General features: G+C 36.5%; 3 protein-coding genes across 7 annotated transcripts in view; 2 read left to right on the top strand and 1 right to left on the bottom strand.

Annotated features, from left to right (window-relative positions):
• Nucleotides 1–15,000, top strand: part of LOC135207279 (uncharacterized) — a 126,826-nt gene that overhangs the window by 5,205 nt on the left and 106,621 nt on the right. For 2 of the 4 annotated variants that reach the window (XM_064238944.1, XM_064238945.1), the window contains exon 2: nucleotides 1–1,874. This exon is cut by the window's left edge and continues 937 nt beyond it. In XM_064238944.1, coding sequence (XP_064095014.1) covers nucleotides 1–1,874 — 1,874 coding nt within the window. Of the gene's footprint in view, nucleotides 1,875–2,359; nucleotides 2,953–6,306; nucleotides 8,014–15,000 lie in introns of those variants that run through there. The other 2 variants (XR_010312944.1, XM_064238946.1) reach the window with 2 other exon arrangements.
• LOC135207281 (4-hydroxyphenylpyruvate dioxygenase-like) overlaps nucleotides 1–15,000 on the top strand; it is a 203,555-nt gene that overhangs the window by 115,530 nt on the left and 73,025 nt on the right. The gene's annotated exons all lie outside the window — the stretch shown is intronic.
• Nucleotides 8,050–15,000, bottom strand: part of LOC135207282 (uncharacterized) — a 66,647-nt gene continuing 59,696 nt past the window's right edge. The window contains exons 2-5 of one of the 2 annotated variants that reach the window (XM_064238949.1): nucleotides 13,584–13,740; nucleotides 11,879–12,053; nucleotides 10,345–10,459; nucleotides 8,050–8,385 (exon numbers count right to left, since the gene is read on the bottom strand). In XM_064238949.1, the coding sequence (XP_064095019.1) occupies nucleotides 8,181–8,385; nucleotides 10,345–10,459; nucleotides 11,879–12,053; nucleotides 13,584–13,736 (648 nt within the window). In that variant the 5' untranslated portion in view covers nucleotides 13,737–13,740 and the 3' untranslated portion in view covers nucleotides 8,050–8,180. The remainder of the gene's footprint in view (nucleotides 8,386–10,344; nucleotides 10,460–11,878; nucleotides 12,054–13,583; nucleotides 13,741–15,000) is intronic. The other variant, XM_064238950.1, reaches the window with a different exon arrangement.

The following is a 15,000-nucleotide window of genomic DNA, read 5'->3' as shown; positions in this document are numbered from 1 at the left end:
AAAGGTGGACACTGATAAAGAGTTCCATGGTGATTTTTCTGACAATGATTTTATGAACATTGACCAAAGAGAGATACTTAGCAAGAAAGCTGCATGTGGTAGGTACCCAGACGTTGTCATCTTGTCTGGTGATGCTGGGTCTGGTAAGACAACAATTCTCAGTTCCATTGTAGAGAAGTGGTACAAGCAGACAAATGATATGCCAAATCTGTCATATTATGAAATCTTGCTATATATGCAGTTTCGGAAGAGGGATCACAGCAACTTTGACGACTATCTTCGAGATCACTTACATGGGTCGGTGCTTGACCTGAATTTTGAAGTGGTCAAATCCTCAATCCTTCGCTCAAGGTGTCTCTTTTTATGTGACGGATATGACGAAGCAAATCCTGAGTCAAAGAAGCTTTTCGAGCAGATTTTACAACTGAAATGCAGTTACAAGAAAATTGTTGTCACAACTCGCCCCGTGAACACTAAAGAACTTACAAGCCTTGTGAATACATCACAATACATTAGGATCAATCTTAGCATTTTGGGTCTTCAAAAGGAAGATACGGAAGCCCACATTCAGTCTCTCATAAGATATTTAATAAGTGACACAGCCAAAAGAGATGAAATGGTTAGAGATATAACTCAGATTTTTAAGTCAATGAGTTTCGAGATGAGTGGCATATTGAAAAATCCCGTCTGGTTCAATTTGTTTTCTCTGCTTTATATTGAATGTCCAAATCTCAGAGGAAAAATCAAGACAGTGTCTGCACTTTACATTGAAATACAGAAGCATTTGAAAAACAGTCTGATAGAGAAAGTTAGAGTCAAGAAACATGTGGTTGATGAATTTGAGAGATTTTATAGACTGATGTCTTTGAAATATCATCTTGAGGAGAAATACGAATTGTCTGAAGAAGATGCCAATGTCTTTGAAAAACAATGCTGCAGACTGAACTTAAGCTTTGAGACAATTATGTCATCTTATTTCAGTGTGAAATATTCACGTAAAGGTCTTGATCTCGTTAGGATCTACTGCTACAAACACCGAAGTGAGCAAGAGTTTGCAGCTGCTGGTGCTATTTGTGATGTAATAACCAGGATGTATAGAGAAGAGAGACAAAACTTTGAAAAGCTTTTATCGCAAGGAAATCTAATTGAACATGCTGCAATTGTACATACGATGGATTTTCCACATGTGCCTGTCAAGAAGAGAAGAGAATCTAAAACATATGGCAACAAAAGTATAGAAAATGCCTTGGAGGGCTTATTGGTCTTCATAACAGGAATACTCTACAATACTCGCATAGATCTTCTGTACTTGGTAATTGAAGAAATTTTGCGGTTAGTGAAGAAAATAAGTGACACGCCAACAATGTACTCGATTCTCCAACAAGAAGAAGATTTGTTATGCAAACACCTAGTACAAACTGAAAATGATGAGAAAGTTATTAATGCAATGGTGAGACTTTTGCCTCGCCAATTATTCAAGGTCAATAGTTCCGAGACTCTTCAATGTCTGACCTCATTATTGCCCAGATTAAAGCCCGAGACACTTTTCCTCAAAGTACGTGACAACCCTCAAGAACATCTTTACATTATTCCAGCGATTGAAACTGCTTTGGAAAACGACATTAAACTTCATTTGCATCTTCTCTGTGAGTCTTCCAACACTACATATTTGAAAGAATCCCGGGATACGGCACTAAATTTGAAAGAGTCCCTGGATAGGTCACAAACTGGTATAATAATTAGTGGCAGGCTGACGGGAATAGGGGTAGCAATACTGCCTCCAAATACATCGTTCATCGATTTCAGAATAAAAGGGGAGGCATTACTGCAGCTCTCCTTTTGTCTGAAAGAGCTTCGGAACCTGCAGCGTTTAGGTAGGTTTTACAAGTATTATTACTATGATTCTTTGGACTAAGAAAAAACTTCATGTTTCGTGACAAATATCTGAGTGGAAAAAGCACTGAAAAGGTGAAAATCAAAGGACTTTCATAAAAGTAATACACGAAACCACATGTTACCTGGTCTTTAATTTTCCCCTTTTCAGCGAAATTTTCCACGAGTATTTCCTGTCAGGAACCCTGCAAGTTGTCTGTAGATGGAGTAAGAGATCCATCGCTGTCTGGTAGTTGTTTCTAAGGAAATTTGTATTTTTAACGTTTATGCTCTAAATATGCTGTGTCGCAACAAGATTTTGAATATTACAGGTAGACGATTTATTAAATGGATATTCGTTTCCAAGATATTTCTCCACTGAATAGGAATAAGTTAAATTTCCATTTGTAAGCAAGAATATGTGTCATCTTTTCTATAAAAAAATAACCACGTCTAATGAAAACATTAAAATTCTCCTTTCTAACAGAACTCCACCTCGACGACGATGGCGCCTTCAGTCTTGATGACCTCACTGCCCTTCCTTTCTTGGGAAGGGAATTTATTTTGCACTACAGCACCTCTCTAGATTTGCAAATCAACTCCAACGTGGAAAGAATAGCAAAACTATTCAATGTTATTTGCCCCAAAAGGAAATTTGTATTTTTAACGTTTATGCTCTAAATATGCTGTGTCGCAACAAGATTTTGAATATTACAGGTAGACGATTTATTAAATGGATATTCGTTTCCAAGATGTTTCTCCACTGAATAGGAATAAGTTAAATTTCCATTTGTAAGCAAGAATATGTGTCATCTTTTCTATAAAAATAACCACGTCTAATGAAAACATAAAAATTCTCCTTTCTAACAGAACTCCACCTCGACGACGATGGCGCCTTCAGTCTTGATGACCTCACTGCCCTTCCTTTCTTGGGAAGGGAATTTATTTTGCACTACAGCACCTCTCTAGATTTGCAAATCAACTCCAACGTGGAAAGAATAGCAAAACTATTCAATGTTATTTGCCCCAAAAGAGGTTCAAAGGATGCAAAGATTTATTCTATGAAGTCCAAATTCACAGGTTAGTTATTAGTCAGATTGAAGGTCTGAGTATTTTAGCCTTTCTTGAATGTGACTTGCAAATACTTCAACTCTTCAAGAGCAATGATGCTTCAGACGGAATCCACCTTTCTAAGGAGATTGGGGCACAGTTCCATTCTCTTCAGAATTACAGATTTGGGCTTCTCTATGGAAGATTGGGAAGAATTTATAAACCGTGGAGGAGCTTGTAAGTGGTGACAACGCGTGACGGCAAGTAGCACGGTGCAAATTGATTAATGATAACTACAGATTTCCGAGTGTCAAGGGCTTTTATTTTTTTCATCTATTGTTTTTTTTAGCTTATAGGTACTATGGGTGAAAGAAGAGTGAGGGCAGTTAGCTAGCTAACCATGGTAGGGATTGGTTTAGAAAGTTAAGTATTAGTAAGAATGATGTAAAGGGTGGTTCATCCACAATTTTATTTGGGTAAGGGTACAATTTTCCTAACAAATGGTAACATATTACAATAATAATTTGACATTATATTAACATGGTGAATTGTATAGATTACATATTTTAAATTTTATTTCTTAATAGTATTATTCTATTTAACAAAAGTTTCAATTTTATAATTGTAACTTTAATGTTAACTTATAATGATTTTGCAATATATTTACATAATAGATTCTACATATTACTTTTTCTCTAGACATTTCTTAATAGTATAATGGGTGAGGTTCATCGCGATGAATACATGAAGAATCCCTTCTCCACCATCTGTGGTCTGTTGTTTGGGTAGTTTCTCTCTTCAACTTCCGATTCTTCTGTTAATTCACTATTGTACTGAAATAGTTTACTCCATATATTGGTCGCCAGTCTGTATAATCTCTGATTAATTGGTTCTACATTGTATTTTTTGTGTATTTGTTCTATATTCAGATCAACATCTTCTTGATTGTTTCTCACTGCAGACCTTAGTATCTTTTGTCATTTTTGTAATGCACTTACATTGGAAGTCGATGCTAAACACGTGGGTATTGGTGGATATTCCATTATTGGTCTGATTATACTTTTGTGAAAATGGATTTTGATATTTGTGTTCATATTCCTAAACCTTTTTAGCTTTGTATTTTGTGTTCTTGCTATTCTCAGTCCTTCTCTGACATGTCTTGATATTCCTCTTTGTCCAAATTGCATTGCTAGTATTCTCGCGCTTTTAGTAAAATTCATTGGTTGCTGGCCTAACATTATTTGTGCAGCTTTGTATGCAGAAACTGATACTAGTTAGAATTTAGATTTATTCGTCTTTATCTTCCACTTCTTTTCAAATTGATTTACTCTTTCAATTTGGTCGATTGTTTTTTGAGCTACTTGTCTTTTCATAGTAGGGTCCCTTCTTCGTGTACGTTTTTCTGGGTGTATGACTATTTGAGTTATATCATCTGCAAAGCAGACATCAGTACAGTACTCTGGTGGTGGAGTCACATCTGATGTATGTAATATGAATAATGGAGAAACAAAACCACAGTTACGTAAATGTACATATATTTAAACTTAAAACTTTAAGGATAGCTTTCGGGAATCTGTTCGGTTCCCCTTAACCAGATTCATAAGGGGAACCGAACAGATTCCCGAAAGCTATCCTTTAAGTTTTAAATTTAAATATATGTACATTTATATAGCTGTGGATTTGTTTCTCCATTTGAAGACTCGTGCTACTATGAGGATTTTTTAATATGAATAATGTTGGACTCAATACAGATTTCACTTAGTAACGGGAATGGATTCTCTATGCAATTTTGTGACTTGATTGCTGCTGCTCGATCTTTGATGAAGTTGCATAGTATTTTCTCAAAAATATCTGGAAGGTTGAGATGTAATATTTTGTATTGAAGTCCTTGTATCTATGCTTTGTCAAATGCCTTGGTTATATCTCTACATACTAGGGTGCATTAGGTACTTTCTTCTTTGTGATAGTGCAATTCTCTCGTATATTGTTGCTATTGCAACCTGGGTTATTTTTTCCAATATTTTGTCAGGTATTTCTGGTCATGATATTGGTTTATAATTCTCTACCTGACACGCATCTTTTCCTGGTTTGGGTATCAAATCATTGCATTCTTCAATATAACTGGAACGTATCCCATTGAGAGATCCCAATTGTACATCTCCATTCATTTTTTACATGCAATGTCTGGTAAATTTTGAATTATGACCTTTTTAATTCCACTTCTTCCTGGTGCCTTGTGTTTAAATTTTTACTTCCAATTTTGATTTCCCATAACACGATTTTCCCAGTTAGTGGGCAGCCTTCACCGAGTTTGTTAATATCAGCTGCATGATGCGGATTCGTTCTGTCTATGTTGTTCAATGAATTCATTGACTATTGTCTTATGTTGGTTGTCGAAATTTTGGTTATCCTCCTACGTTATTTGGACTATTTCCTGCCAGTAGGACTTGTGCAATGCTTCTTTCTCTTGGTCATCATCAGTCTTGCAACGGAGCTCCAAAATTGTTTGGGGTCATTGTACTGTATTTGTGTATTTCTTAATAGTTCTTCTCAATTTTGACGATATAATCTTGAGTTTTCTTGTGCTAACTGTTCTTGTAGTGATACATATTATCTTCTCATTCATGTGTTGTTCCAACCTATTATAAGTACTGTATTTTGGATGTTGCTGCAATGCCATTGTATTAATTTTAACTTATCACTACTAATAGGGTGTGGAAGTGTAGTGCATTTAGTTGTGTATATAATTTTTTATAGCTTCCTCTATATTTTTGTACCATTCTTCCAGTGCTTCGTCTATTATTTATTTTGTTATTTCTATTTCTTTTGAATTTATTGTTGGTTGTCTACTCATTTTTCCTTCTATTTCATTTTTGAAGCTTTCCCAACTTGCTCTTTTTATGTTTGGTTTTTCTAAGGATGGGATCATTATCGGATTAGTTGACAATGTAATTACCATTGGTATATGATCAGAGGGGGTTGCTGGTCTTTATCAATGGCAATGTTAAGATGAATTTTGTTATTTCCTAATATTATATCTGGGTTTCCTTTTCTGTTATTCGCTACAGAAGTATGAAAGTCGGGTCCTAAGTGTATGATATACTTTTTATTTACTAGTCTGACTATTCCATTATCTGTGTAATTAAGATTGCCTGTTCCAAATGGTTGGCGTCTGGCATTGGTTCCCTCCTGTTCATTAACTTCATTATATCCGTGTGAAATTGTAATGAAACTAACTCAAAAATTGTGGAGGAATAGCAACGTAAAGTTTTGAAATAGGCGCTACTAAAGTTGGAGCTTTGTATTGATGTTGTCATTTATTTTAGGAAAAACATAAATGAATAATGGCTTTTGTGTTGATTATCATTTTTTCTTCTTTGCCAGGAGAGGCAGTTAAGCTATTATGTGAACTGCTCTCTGTCAAACTGGAGTACTTAAATATTTATAATTCGGATTGCAACAAAGAAGAAGAGGAACTCAAACAATTCTTTTCATCACGGAATAATGGACCCATCTATTTCGCTTAGTGACCTGCAGGTGTTGATCCCATGTTTTTGTAAATATCGAATATTATCACTATAAAATCTAAAAAGTGTAAAGTTTATTGACAGTGTTAATATTATAGCGTGCAATATTATGTCAGATTTTCATGAACCAAATTGAAGAACTTACACTGCACTGCAATTTGATCGACTTCAACCGTGAAAATGTCAAAATTCGACCGCATATCATTTTTAGCCACATTAGTTAAAGGAGAACTTTTGATAACGAGGATGTTAAGTAAGTGGTTCTCCAAAAATCCCGGACTTGAATACGCATCAAGATAGGTTTCAGCCTATGAGATCTCTTAACTACCAAGAAGATGAAGACTGGAAACGAGGTACTTTCAAATGTGAAAAATTAGAGGCGCCAAAAGGATGGGAGACTCATGTGGCCAGATGACCAGTCTCCCATCTTCTTGATGCGTATTCATGTCAGGGGTTTTGGAGAACCACTTACGTAACTTACCAATCAAAAAAAGTTTGCCTTCAAGTCATTTAGCAGCGTAGCTAAATATGACCCGAGGTCGAATTCTGACAAGCCGATGAAATTGCAAGTGCAGTGCAATCTGGACACAGATTGAAATGAATAAGGGAATTCGTTCCATAGATAATTCATGGCGAAGACAACAAAATCAAAAGAATAAAGGGTAAGTTGAGGAATAAAGCTATATAGCGTCAGCTATTGACTTATCTCATAAGCAAATAAGGGGCTGGCACAGAAGAAAAGACTGAAACTTGTTATTTAACGAATCTGGATGAAACAGATAAATGATAAATAGAAATGAAATTGCAACAGATAAATCAGTGTCCATGTTGGACTGTGTATTCTAGGAATGAGCCGAGTGTTAATTTATGCAATGATGGAGTTAGTGCTCAACGTTTTCTTAATGTTATCTTCGTTCGGAAATGGTTTTAAAAGCCTTAGTGGTTCCAAGTGTCTTCAGAAGAGCGTTCTTGTGAAAATTCACGGCTGCCTTCTATTTGAATTAACGGATTTTCTTGTGATAGACTGTTAATACCTGAAATGTCACATTCCAAAGTGCCTTTGTAAATTCAAAAGGACATATCTCCAAGCATCATTGTTTAAAAATGTCCAAAGTCGAAGTTTTGTCAAGTTAGTCGCTCCTTAAATATTCAGTTTGTGGACGGTTTAGAAAAATCATGATGGCCAGTGTTTTTTTTTAATATAGATGGATCTGAACTTGAGAAATATTTTTACTACGAATTAATGACTGCGAACCACTTTTTCTATAGGCCTATCCACACTAGGCAACATCGTTTGGAAACAAAGTTTGCAAACTGTTTGCAAACATTGTTTTCAAACGATATTTCCTAATGTGGACAGGCCTTTAGCAAGGATAAAGATAGTGCTCTTTAAATTTATGGTTATTGCCAATGGAGGCTTAAAACTTGGTTTCAAACAATAAAGAATACAAGTTGAAAATGTAAGTACTAATTTATTCTTATCACCATATGGGTTGTAAACGAAAATTTAGAATGCTATAATAAGGGTTTATGAAGGATTTCCGATTGAGTGCAACCTATTAATATAACGCCCTCAACACGAATTTCTTTTACTGAAGGGATTAGAAGGGCTGTAAGTCGTGTAGAAATAAATAATATTTCTTCATTGACGAATCATTTCCATTTTTGAGGGAGAAGTCCATAAGAACAGCGATCTTCTTCGATCGAGGTCCTCGAAAAGCTACCGCATCACTAAGGTTCTTCCTGTCGTGAGTACTTCTGCAGGAGGAACTGACGAGGTCCTGCGTTATTCCTGTAAACCTTAGCCAAGGCGTGTCCGTATCTGTAGGTTGAAGGAGGTGATAAGGAAGACGGCATCTTAAGAGCTGTTTTCAGAGCACTCTGGACCTGACTCAACTCTGGAATCCTTCTGGATGCTGGAACTCCTCTCTTGTACCTGTTGGAAAGGAATGTTGCCTGTAGGGTTGTAAGTTCGCATTAAACGTATTTAAAGCTCCAGTGCAAGCAATTTTTGTAAACATGAATAAACAAATAAAAAATGCGCCAAAGTTTCCTTGGGTGCAATCGAGTCTGTACAGCGCATAATGCTGTATGAACCGCAGCCCATAAAACTACTGAGGATAGAGGGCTGCAACTTGGTATTTCGATGATTGGAGGGTGTATGATCAACATAACAATTTGCAGTCCTCTAGCCTCAGTAGTATTTTAAGATCTGAGGGCGGACGGAAAAAATACGGACAGACAGATTAAGCCATCTCAATAACTTTCTTTTACAGAAAACTAAAAAGGATACATTTGCATTAGAACTGTTTTTTTAGCCAATGAGATGTGAAAAGACAATGTTTTTTTTTTTTTTCATTTCTTGCTGGAAATTGAATTGCATTGAATATAGAATTTAGGCCAAAGGCCAAGTACTGGGACCTATGAGGTCATTCAGCGCAGGAACGGATATTGAAAGTAAAACGTTTGAAAGGTGTAACAGGAGGAGAACATTGCAGTTGCTCTTTGGAACAATTGTTGGAAGAGTCTGGAAAGTAAGAAGGAAGGAAGAAAGAGAAAATGAAGGGAGTTACAGTAAATGGGAACGAAAGGGGTTGCAGCTAGGGGCCGAATGCATGCTGCAAAGAACCTAAAGTAATGGCTACAATGCACCGCAAGAGGTGCATTGACGGCACTACCCTCTATGGGGTTCTTGCAGGTAATTGCAATAGATTTTTGCTTACCTTGCCTGAATTTTCATGAGCGATAACCTACTGGATTGTGAAGTCCAGTCACAGAGACGTGATGCATAAAAAATCTTGAAGTTCCCACAGTGATAAACTTACATATATACGAAGTGAGAATATATTTGTGCAGAATTACGAAAACTTACTCCTTTCGTCCATCTTCTGTGAACTTGGGCACTAAATAAAATCCCCAGAAAATGGACGAAAGCTTTAAGTTTTGTCATTTTTTCAAAACAAAGAACAGACTTTGGTCTGGCCGCGCAAGGAAAAAGTTTACCAATAGACTTCTGTAATGAAGTGTGAGATAAACCTGCTCTATGAAAATGAGTATTGGAAATGAATCCGATACAAGGAAGGAACACAGACATTCTATATATTTCGGAAGTTTTTCAGTTTCCAACATTAATCTTTTTAGATAGGACTGTCCAGTTTCTACAGGGAAGTTCAGCAGCAAGTTAGGACCTTGACCAGACATCTCAGTTTCTTAATAAATAAGGAAAAAAAACAGTAAAAAATGCGCCGAAGTTTCTTCGGCGTAATCGAGTTTTCTGCAGCGTATAACGTTGTATGGAACTCTAAGCCACGGCCCATGAAACTCTCAGCCACTGCCCATGAAGCTTGCAGCCATAGACCAGTTGTGGCCTGTGTTGTTGACAGCTATAGCGGTGTTAGACGCACGACCATGGATAACTTGAAATGAATTAAAAACTACCGAGGCTAGAAGGCTGCAATTTGGTATGTTGATGATTGGAGGGTGGATGATCAACATACAAATTTTCAGCCCTCTACCCTCTGTAGTCTTTTAGCTCTGAGTGCGGACGGACAGACAAAGAGGCATCTCAATCATTTTCTTTTACAGGAAACTTAAAAATGGAACCACGGTGAAAACGAACCGAGGTCATTTTACACAAGCGCTTAGTCTAAACTAAATGAAAGCTCTCTGCCTTTCATATGAAGTAAACCTTCCAAGGAATTCCTTAGTTTTCCTATGGAAACGCTCTACCTTCCCAGATGACAAAATATCCGTCTGAATTCCATTACAATCCTTTCCTCGATTTCTTTTTACAACTTCACCTTCATTTTAATCATTCCAGGGGGTATTGCCTCTCCTTTGCATCTGCTATCTGGAACTTCATTCCCTATCTTTGAAGCAGACATCACAGACTAACCTGAGTTGACCTGCCCTTATGCAGTCGTCGTAGGTATGAATGAGGGTGAGGAATTCTCCCCAAGTGTCGGGGTCAGACTCCAGCACCGCCATGACCTCGCTCGCTGCCATGTGACCTATAGATTAGCCATGAAACAAAAAATGTTACACCATTCAGATTCGGTATACAATAACTAGATTTTCTTACATTTATTTCGTCTCCTTATATATATAATATATATATATATATATAGATATAAATATATATTATATATAAATATAAATATATATATATAATGCATATATTAGACACACACACATATATATATTATATATAATATATATATGTGTATAGTATATGCATACATATATACGTTATATATATATATATATATATATATTATATATATATATATATATATATATATATAATATATACTATATATTTATATATATATATATATATATATATATATATATATATACTATATACATATATATATGTGTGTGTGTGTGTGTGAATGGGTGTGTTTCAGGATATATAGCACAATGGTTGTATCTGATAACAATAAACTATTTACCTTGAAAGGAATAACTTCTGAACATTGTTAAACAAGTGTCATCACCAGATCCTACTTGTAACTGAACACGAAATATTCCCCATCCTCACAGCACCTTCACACACTTACACAGCAACCGTATTTTCAGGACTTTAACCATCATTTACCTGCATTGCAAAATGTACTTTCCCCTCGCACACACTCCTATTTTCTGGTTACCTAGACGTTTGTGTCCTATCACTTCTGCCACACGTCTAACCTCTATTACTTACATGGTATGTAAAGAAGAAGATGAAAAAAGTGTATTAGAAAGACAGGGCCATAATAAACACAAAGAATGAGAATGTGTTCAAGATAGAGGCGAAAGCAATCAGTGTTCATAAGATGGGTTCGACGTGCCGCTCAAGAGCTCTTCGTGTAGGTGTATGAAGCGCCTGCCGTGTGGAGGTTTTCTAGAAATGCATCTTTGACAACTGTTGAGCTGTGAATGTGACAGTGACTGCGGTGGAGTTTTTACTAGGAACCCTATTTGATACAATGTTCTGCTTAGAAAATGCACATAAATAAAGGAGACGTTGTTTTTACCGGAGATAAAATGTAGTACTACGTCCAAAGTTCACTATACACATAAATAGTATGGGCCTTCTACGCTGCTGTTTTCTCATTTTCATTCTAATCTAAAACTATAGCCTGACTTTAGAGAAAAAGAAAAATGTCTGGCACAAGTAGAAAAATATAGATACGAAGCTTTTGCGGATACCTCAGTGAAACTAACGCCTGAACATTATCCGAAGCCGTGAAGCCGCGATGCCCCACGAAGCAGAAGCTATTTATCTTCCCTGTTATGGATACGCATGCTTTATGTAGTTGTGTGTGAGTGCATGTAAAAATAAATAAGGAAAAAGTGCTCCATTCACGACGAAATTTAGCTTCGAAGTCCCATTTAAATGGAAATGAAGATTCCAACATGGAAGAGTCACTAGTGCCCTTCATTACCTAGATCGTTGGCAGCTGTGAAGACGATGGACAAAGGATTGGGTCCGCACCCGTCGGAGGAATGGAGTTCTTGGGGTAAGATCAGAACGTGAGCTTCTGCAGCCATCCGGTCAACATTTCCCCCCCACAGAACTCCGACCACAACCCACAGGAGGCAGGTGACGCTATTTCTCTTCTGGAAAAAATAAATAAATAAAAGTTACATATGAGGACGTGAGACGAAAGTGTCAAAGAGAAGTCCTCGCACGTTTCTCCATCTTATGCCGAAACGTAAGCGTCGTTATTTTACTTTGTATATCAAAAGCAGATCAGACGTAAGAGAGAATTCTCTTTTGATGTTGCGCTTTAAAGATCAGGTACTTATGGCTGACTAGTCAGAGTTCGGAAGCTGAATATTGAGACACACGTAAAAAAAAAAACAAAAAAAAAAAAAAAAAACAAAAAAAAAAAAAAAAAAAAAAAACAAAGGAACTCCAAAATAACTGAAGCACAGAAGATAATCTTTTCTCTTCGTGTCACCCATGATTGCCAAAGCTGCATTTCATTTTTTAGAACACAATACCTAATTGCATTTTGGCTAAAAGATGAATTGTCCACACGTGAATGTCACTTATTTTCCCGCCTTTTCATAACAGTTTTCTTGGCATCCGATGAAGTCTAACTAATATTCGAGAGCAATACTCAAATATATTATCACTGATCACTTTTTTGGAATTGAAGCGTCTTTTATATATTTACTTCAAATTAAAATCTATATTCAAAGAATTTTACTCAACTTCCCTCCCATCGGGCTCGAATTACTAACATTTCATTTGACTTGCCCCTCGCCGTGAGATAAGATGGAAATGAACACCTGGTAACGTGTTTCATAGAAATATATATTCATATTATAATGTGTGTATTAATGTTACGCCATATACATATATTTCTTAATCAACCTCCAGGTGGCAGCTGTGCCCATTCTACTGTTATTAAGAATATCTCGACGAAAAGCTTGAAGAGTATGAGATTAGTCATTGTTTTAAAATCAAGACTAACAGGTCAATTGTCTAAAAGAAAAAAAAATTAAAAAGCGATAAAGAGAAATGTTACTTAACTAATATTTTCAAATAGGAATCATGAGGAACTGATTTCTTCCCATCTGATAGAAGTGTTTTTATTTAAGATTAATTTGTAACCTCTTCACCCAACCCCACCTTCTCTCTCTCTCTCTCTTATATGGAGCTCGGTGCTAGAAGGATTAGTGAGAGATATTTGTATATATTTTATTTATAGTTTAACTTGCTCTACAAATGACAATCGATAACTAGGATGAGATTTTTAATTGTTAAAAAACTTTGATAACGGTAAAAAAAAATAAAATAAAAAAAATGAGAAAAAGAAACTTATCTTTAGTTAAGGATTAAAGAAAAGTCTCAAATAAATCGCATAAGAAGACAGTTGTTGAATTAATCCATTGAATGTTACCTTACCGCAATGTTAATAATATTAATAATATTTTTTTGCTAATATCCCAATAATTTAAGTTGACGTGATAATAAATGGTTAAACCACATGATGGAGCCTGTAATTCTTATGAATTCTAATTCTGTCTTAGTACTACTGATGATATATAGTACCTAGTGGAGTAATTGGCGACAATTCCCTACAGTAGCGTCTCCATACTGAAACCAAGGTTTGCCAAGGTTGTTTACAGAAAACTTACCATATCTGACGTCCAGTGTAGAGCGGAAGAAGAATTGCTGTGCAACTTACTCCAGAGGCAGGACCCTTTATATACCTTCCTTCCTGCCGTAAGGTTTACGCCTCCGCGCGTTGATTGACGGCGGCAGTCCTCTTGAACAGAGCAATCGAACATTTCCCTAACAAGCAGAAATTCGTTTGTAGATCACTGGAGGGGGAGGGGAGGCTGCCTGGGGTGTAAGGTGCAGGCGTGGGCGCCTGGACTTTTCAGTCGAATCGGAAAGTTCGTCTATTTTCCCTTGCCTTTTTGAAACTCTTAAATTATACTCTGCGTCCAAAGTGTATATTTTTTCTCATAAAAGCTACTATTTGTTCATTTCCAAGTGGTTTTATACCTGCTAGGGTTTTAGTTCCCCCGTTCATTTAACAACGAGGCAACTCTTGAAGGAAACAACTAAGATTGTATAGTTAGACACAGCAAGAAATACGCAAACCTGATAATAATTACGCTTTTTACCAACCTTCTAACTCTGTATACATTCGACACGTATACCCAGTTACGCAGATGTGCATGATCCTATTTCATACATATAACAAGAAAGTTCACACAAAACGAAAAAAAATTTTCTACAAAGAAGCTGTCTGAGATAACCAACGACACTGGGGTACCGAGCAAGAAACCATTTTAATGTTTCTTGAAATGGGTTTAGTGCAAACCAGCTTTTACAAAGAGATTCCTTTCCAGCAAAATAAATCTCATTACTCAGGGTCACAAGGAAAATATAAATATCCAAGTGGCTCCCAATCAAACACCTGATAAATAGCGTAAAAGAAAATAGCACAGATATTGCTCACAAGAATTCGTTATTCAAGTTATGTGTCAAAGTTTATGGAATCTTCATGTGGCCTTTTCCAGAAAATCTGTAATCATCAGAGGATACGATCGAAAGTCATTCCTCGGCTCGACAATTTCAAAAGGAATAATCATATCTGTAAATGCTGTAGAGAATAGGTTACTGATTATGAAGGGAATTGCGAAATGGGAATGACTGACCTCCACTCCATTTAATACTCAGGTACTTCTTCCAAGTATGAAAGAGACACTACAAACGAAGAGCTGAATCCAAGGAACAAGAAATAGGCGAGTGCTTTCTCAAGTGTCTGGCAGTTGACACGTGTGTCAAAATGCAGAAGTGAAGTTGGTGAAGTTGAATATAGAATTTAGGCCAAAGGCCAAACACTGGGACCTATGGGGTCACTCAGCGCTGAAATAGATATTGACTGTAAAAGGTTTGAAAGGTGTAACAGGAGGAAAACTTCGCAGTGGCACTATGAATCAAGTCTTTGGAGAGGGTGGAAAGTGAAATGAAAAAAGAGAATATGAGAGGAGGTACAGTAAAAGGAACGAAAGTGGTTGCAGCTAGGGGCCGAAGACACGC

This window comes from Macrobrachium nipponense, chromosome 32 (genome assembly GCF_015104395.2).
Source record: "Macrobrachium nipponense isolate FS-2020 chromosome 32, ASM1510439v2, whole genome shotgun sequence".
NCBI classification, from domain to species: domain Eukaryota; kingdom Metazoa; phylum Arthropoda; class Malacostraca; order Decapoda; family Palaemonidae; genus Macrobrachium; species Macrobrachium nipponense.
This window is presented reverse-complemented; position numbering and strand designations above follow the sequence as displayed.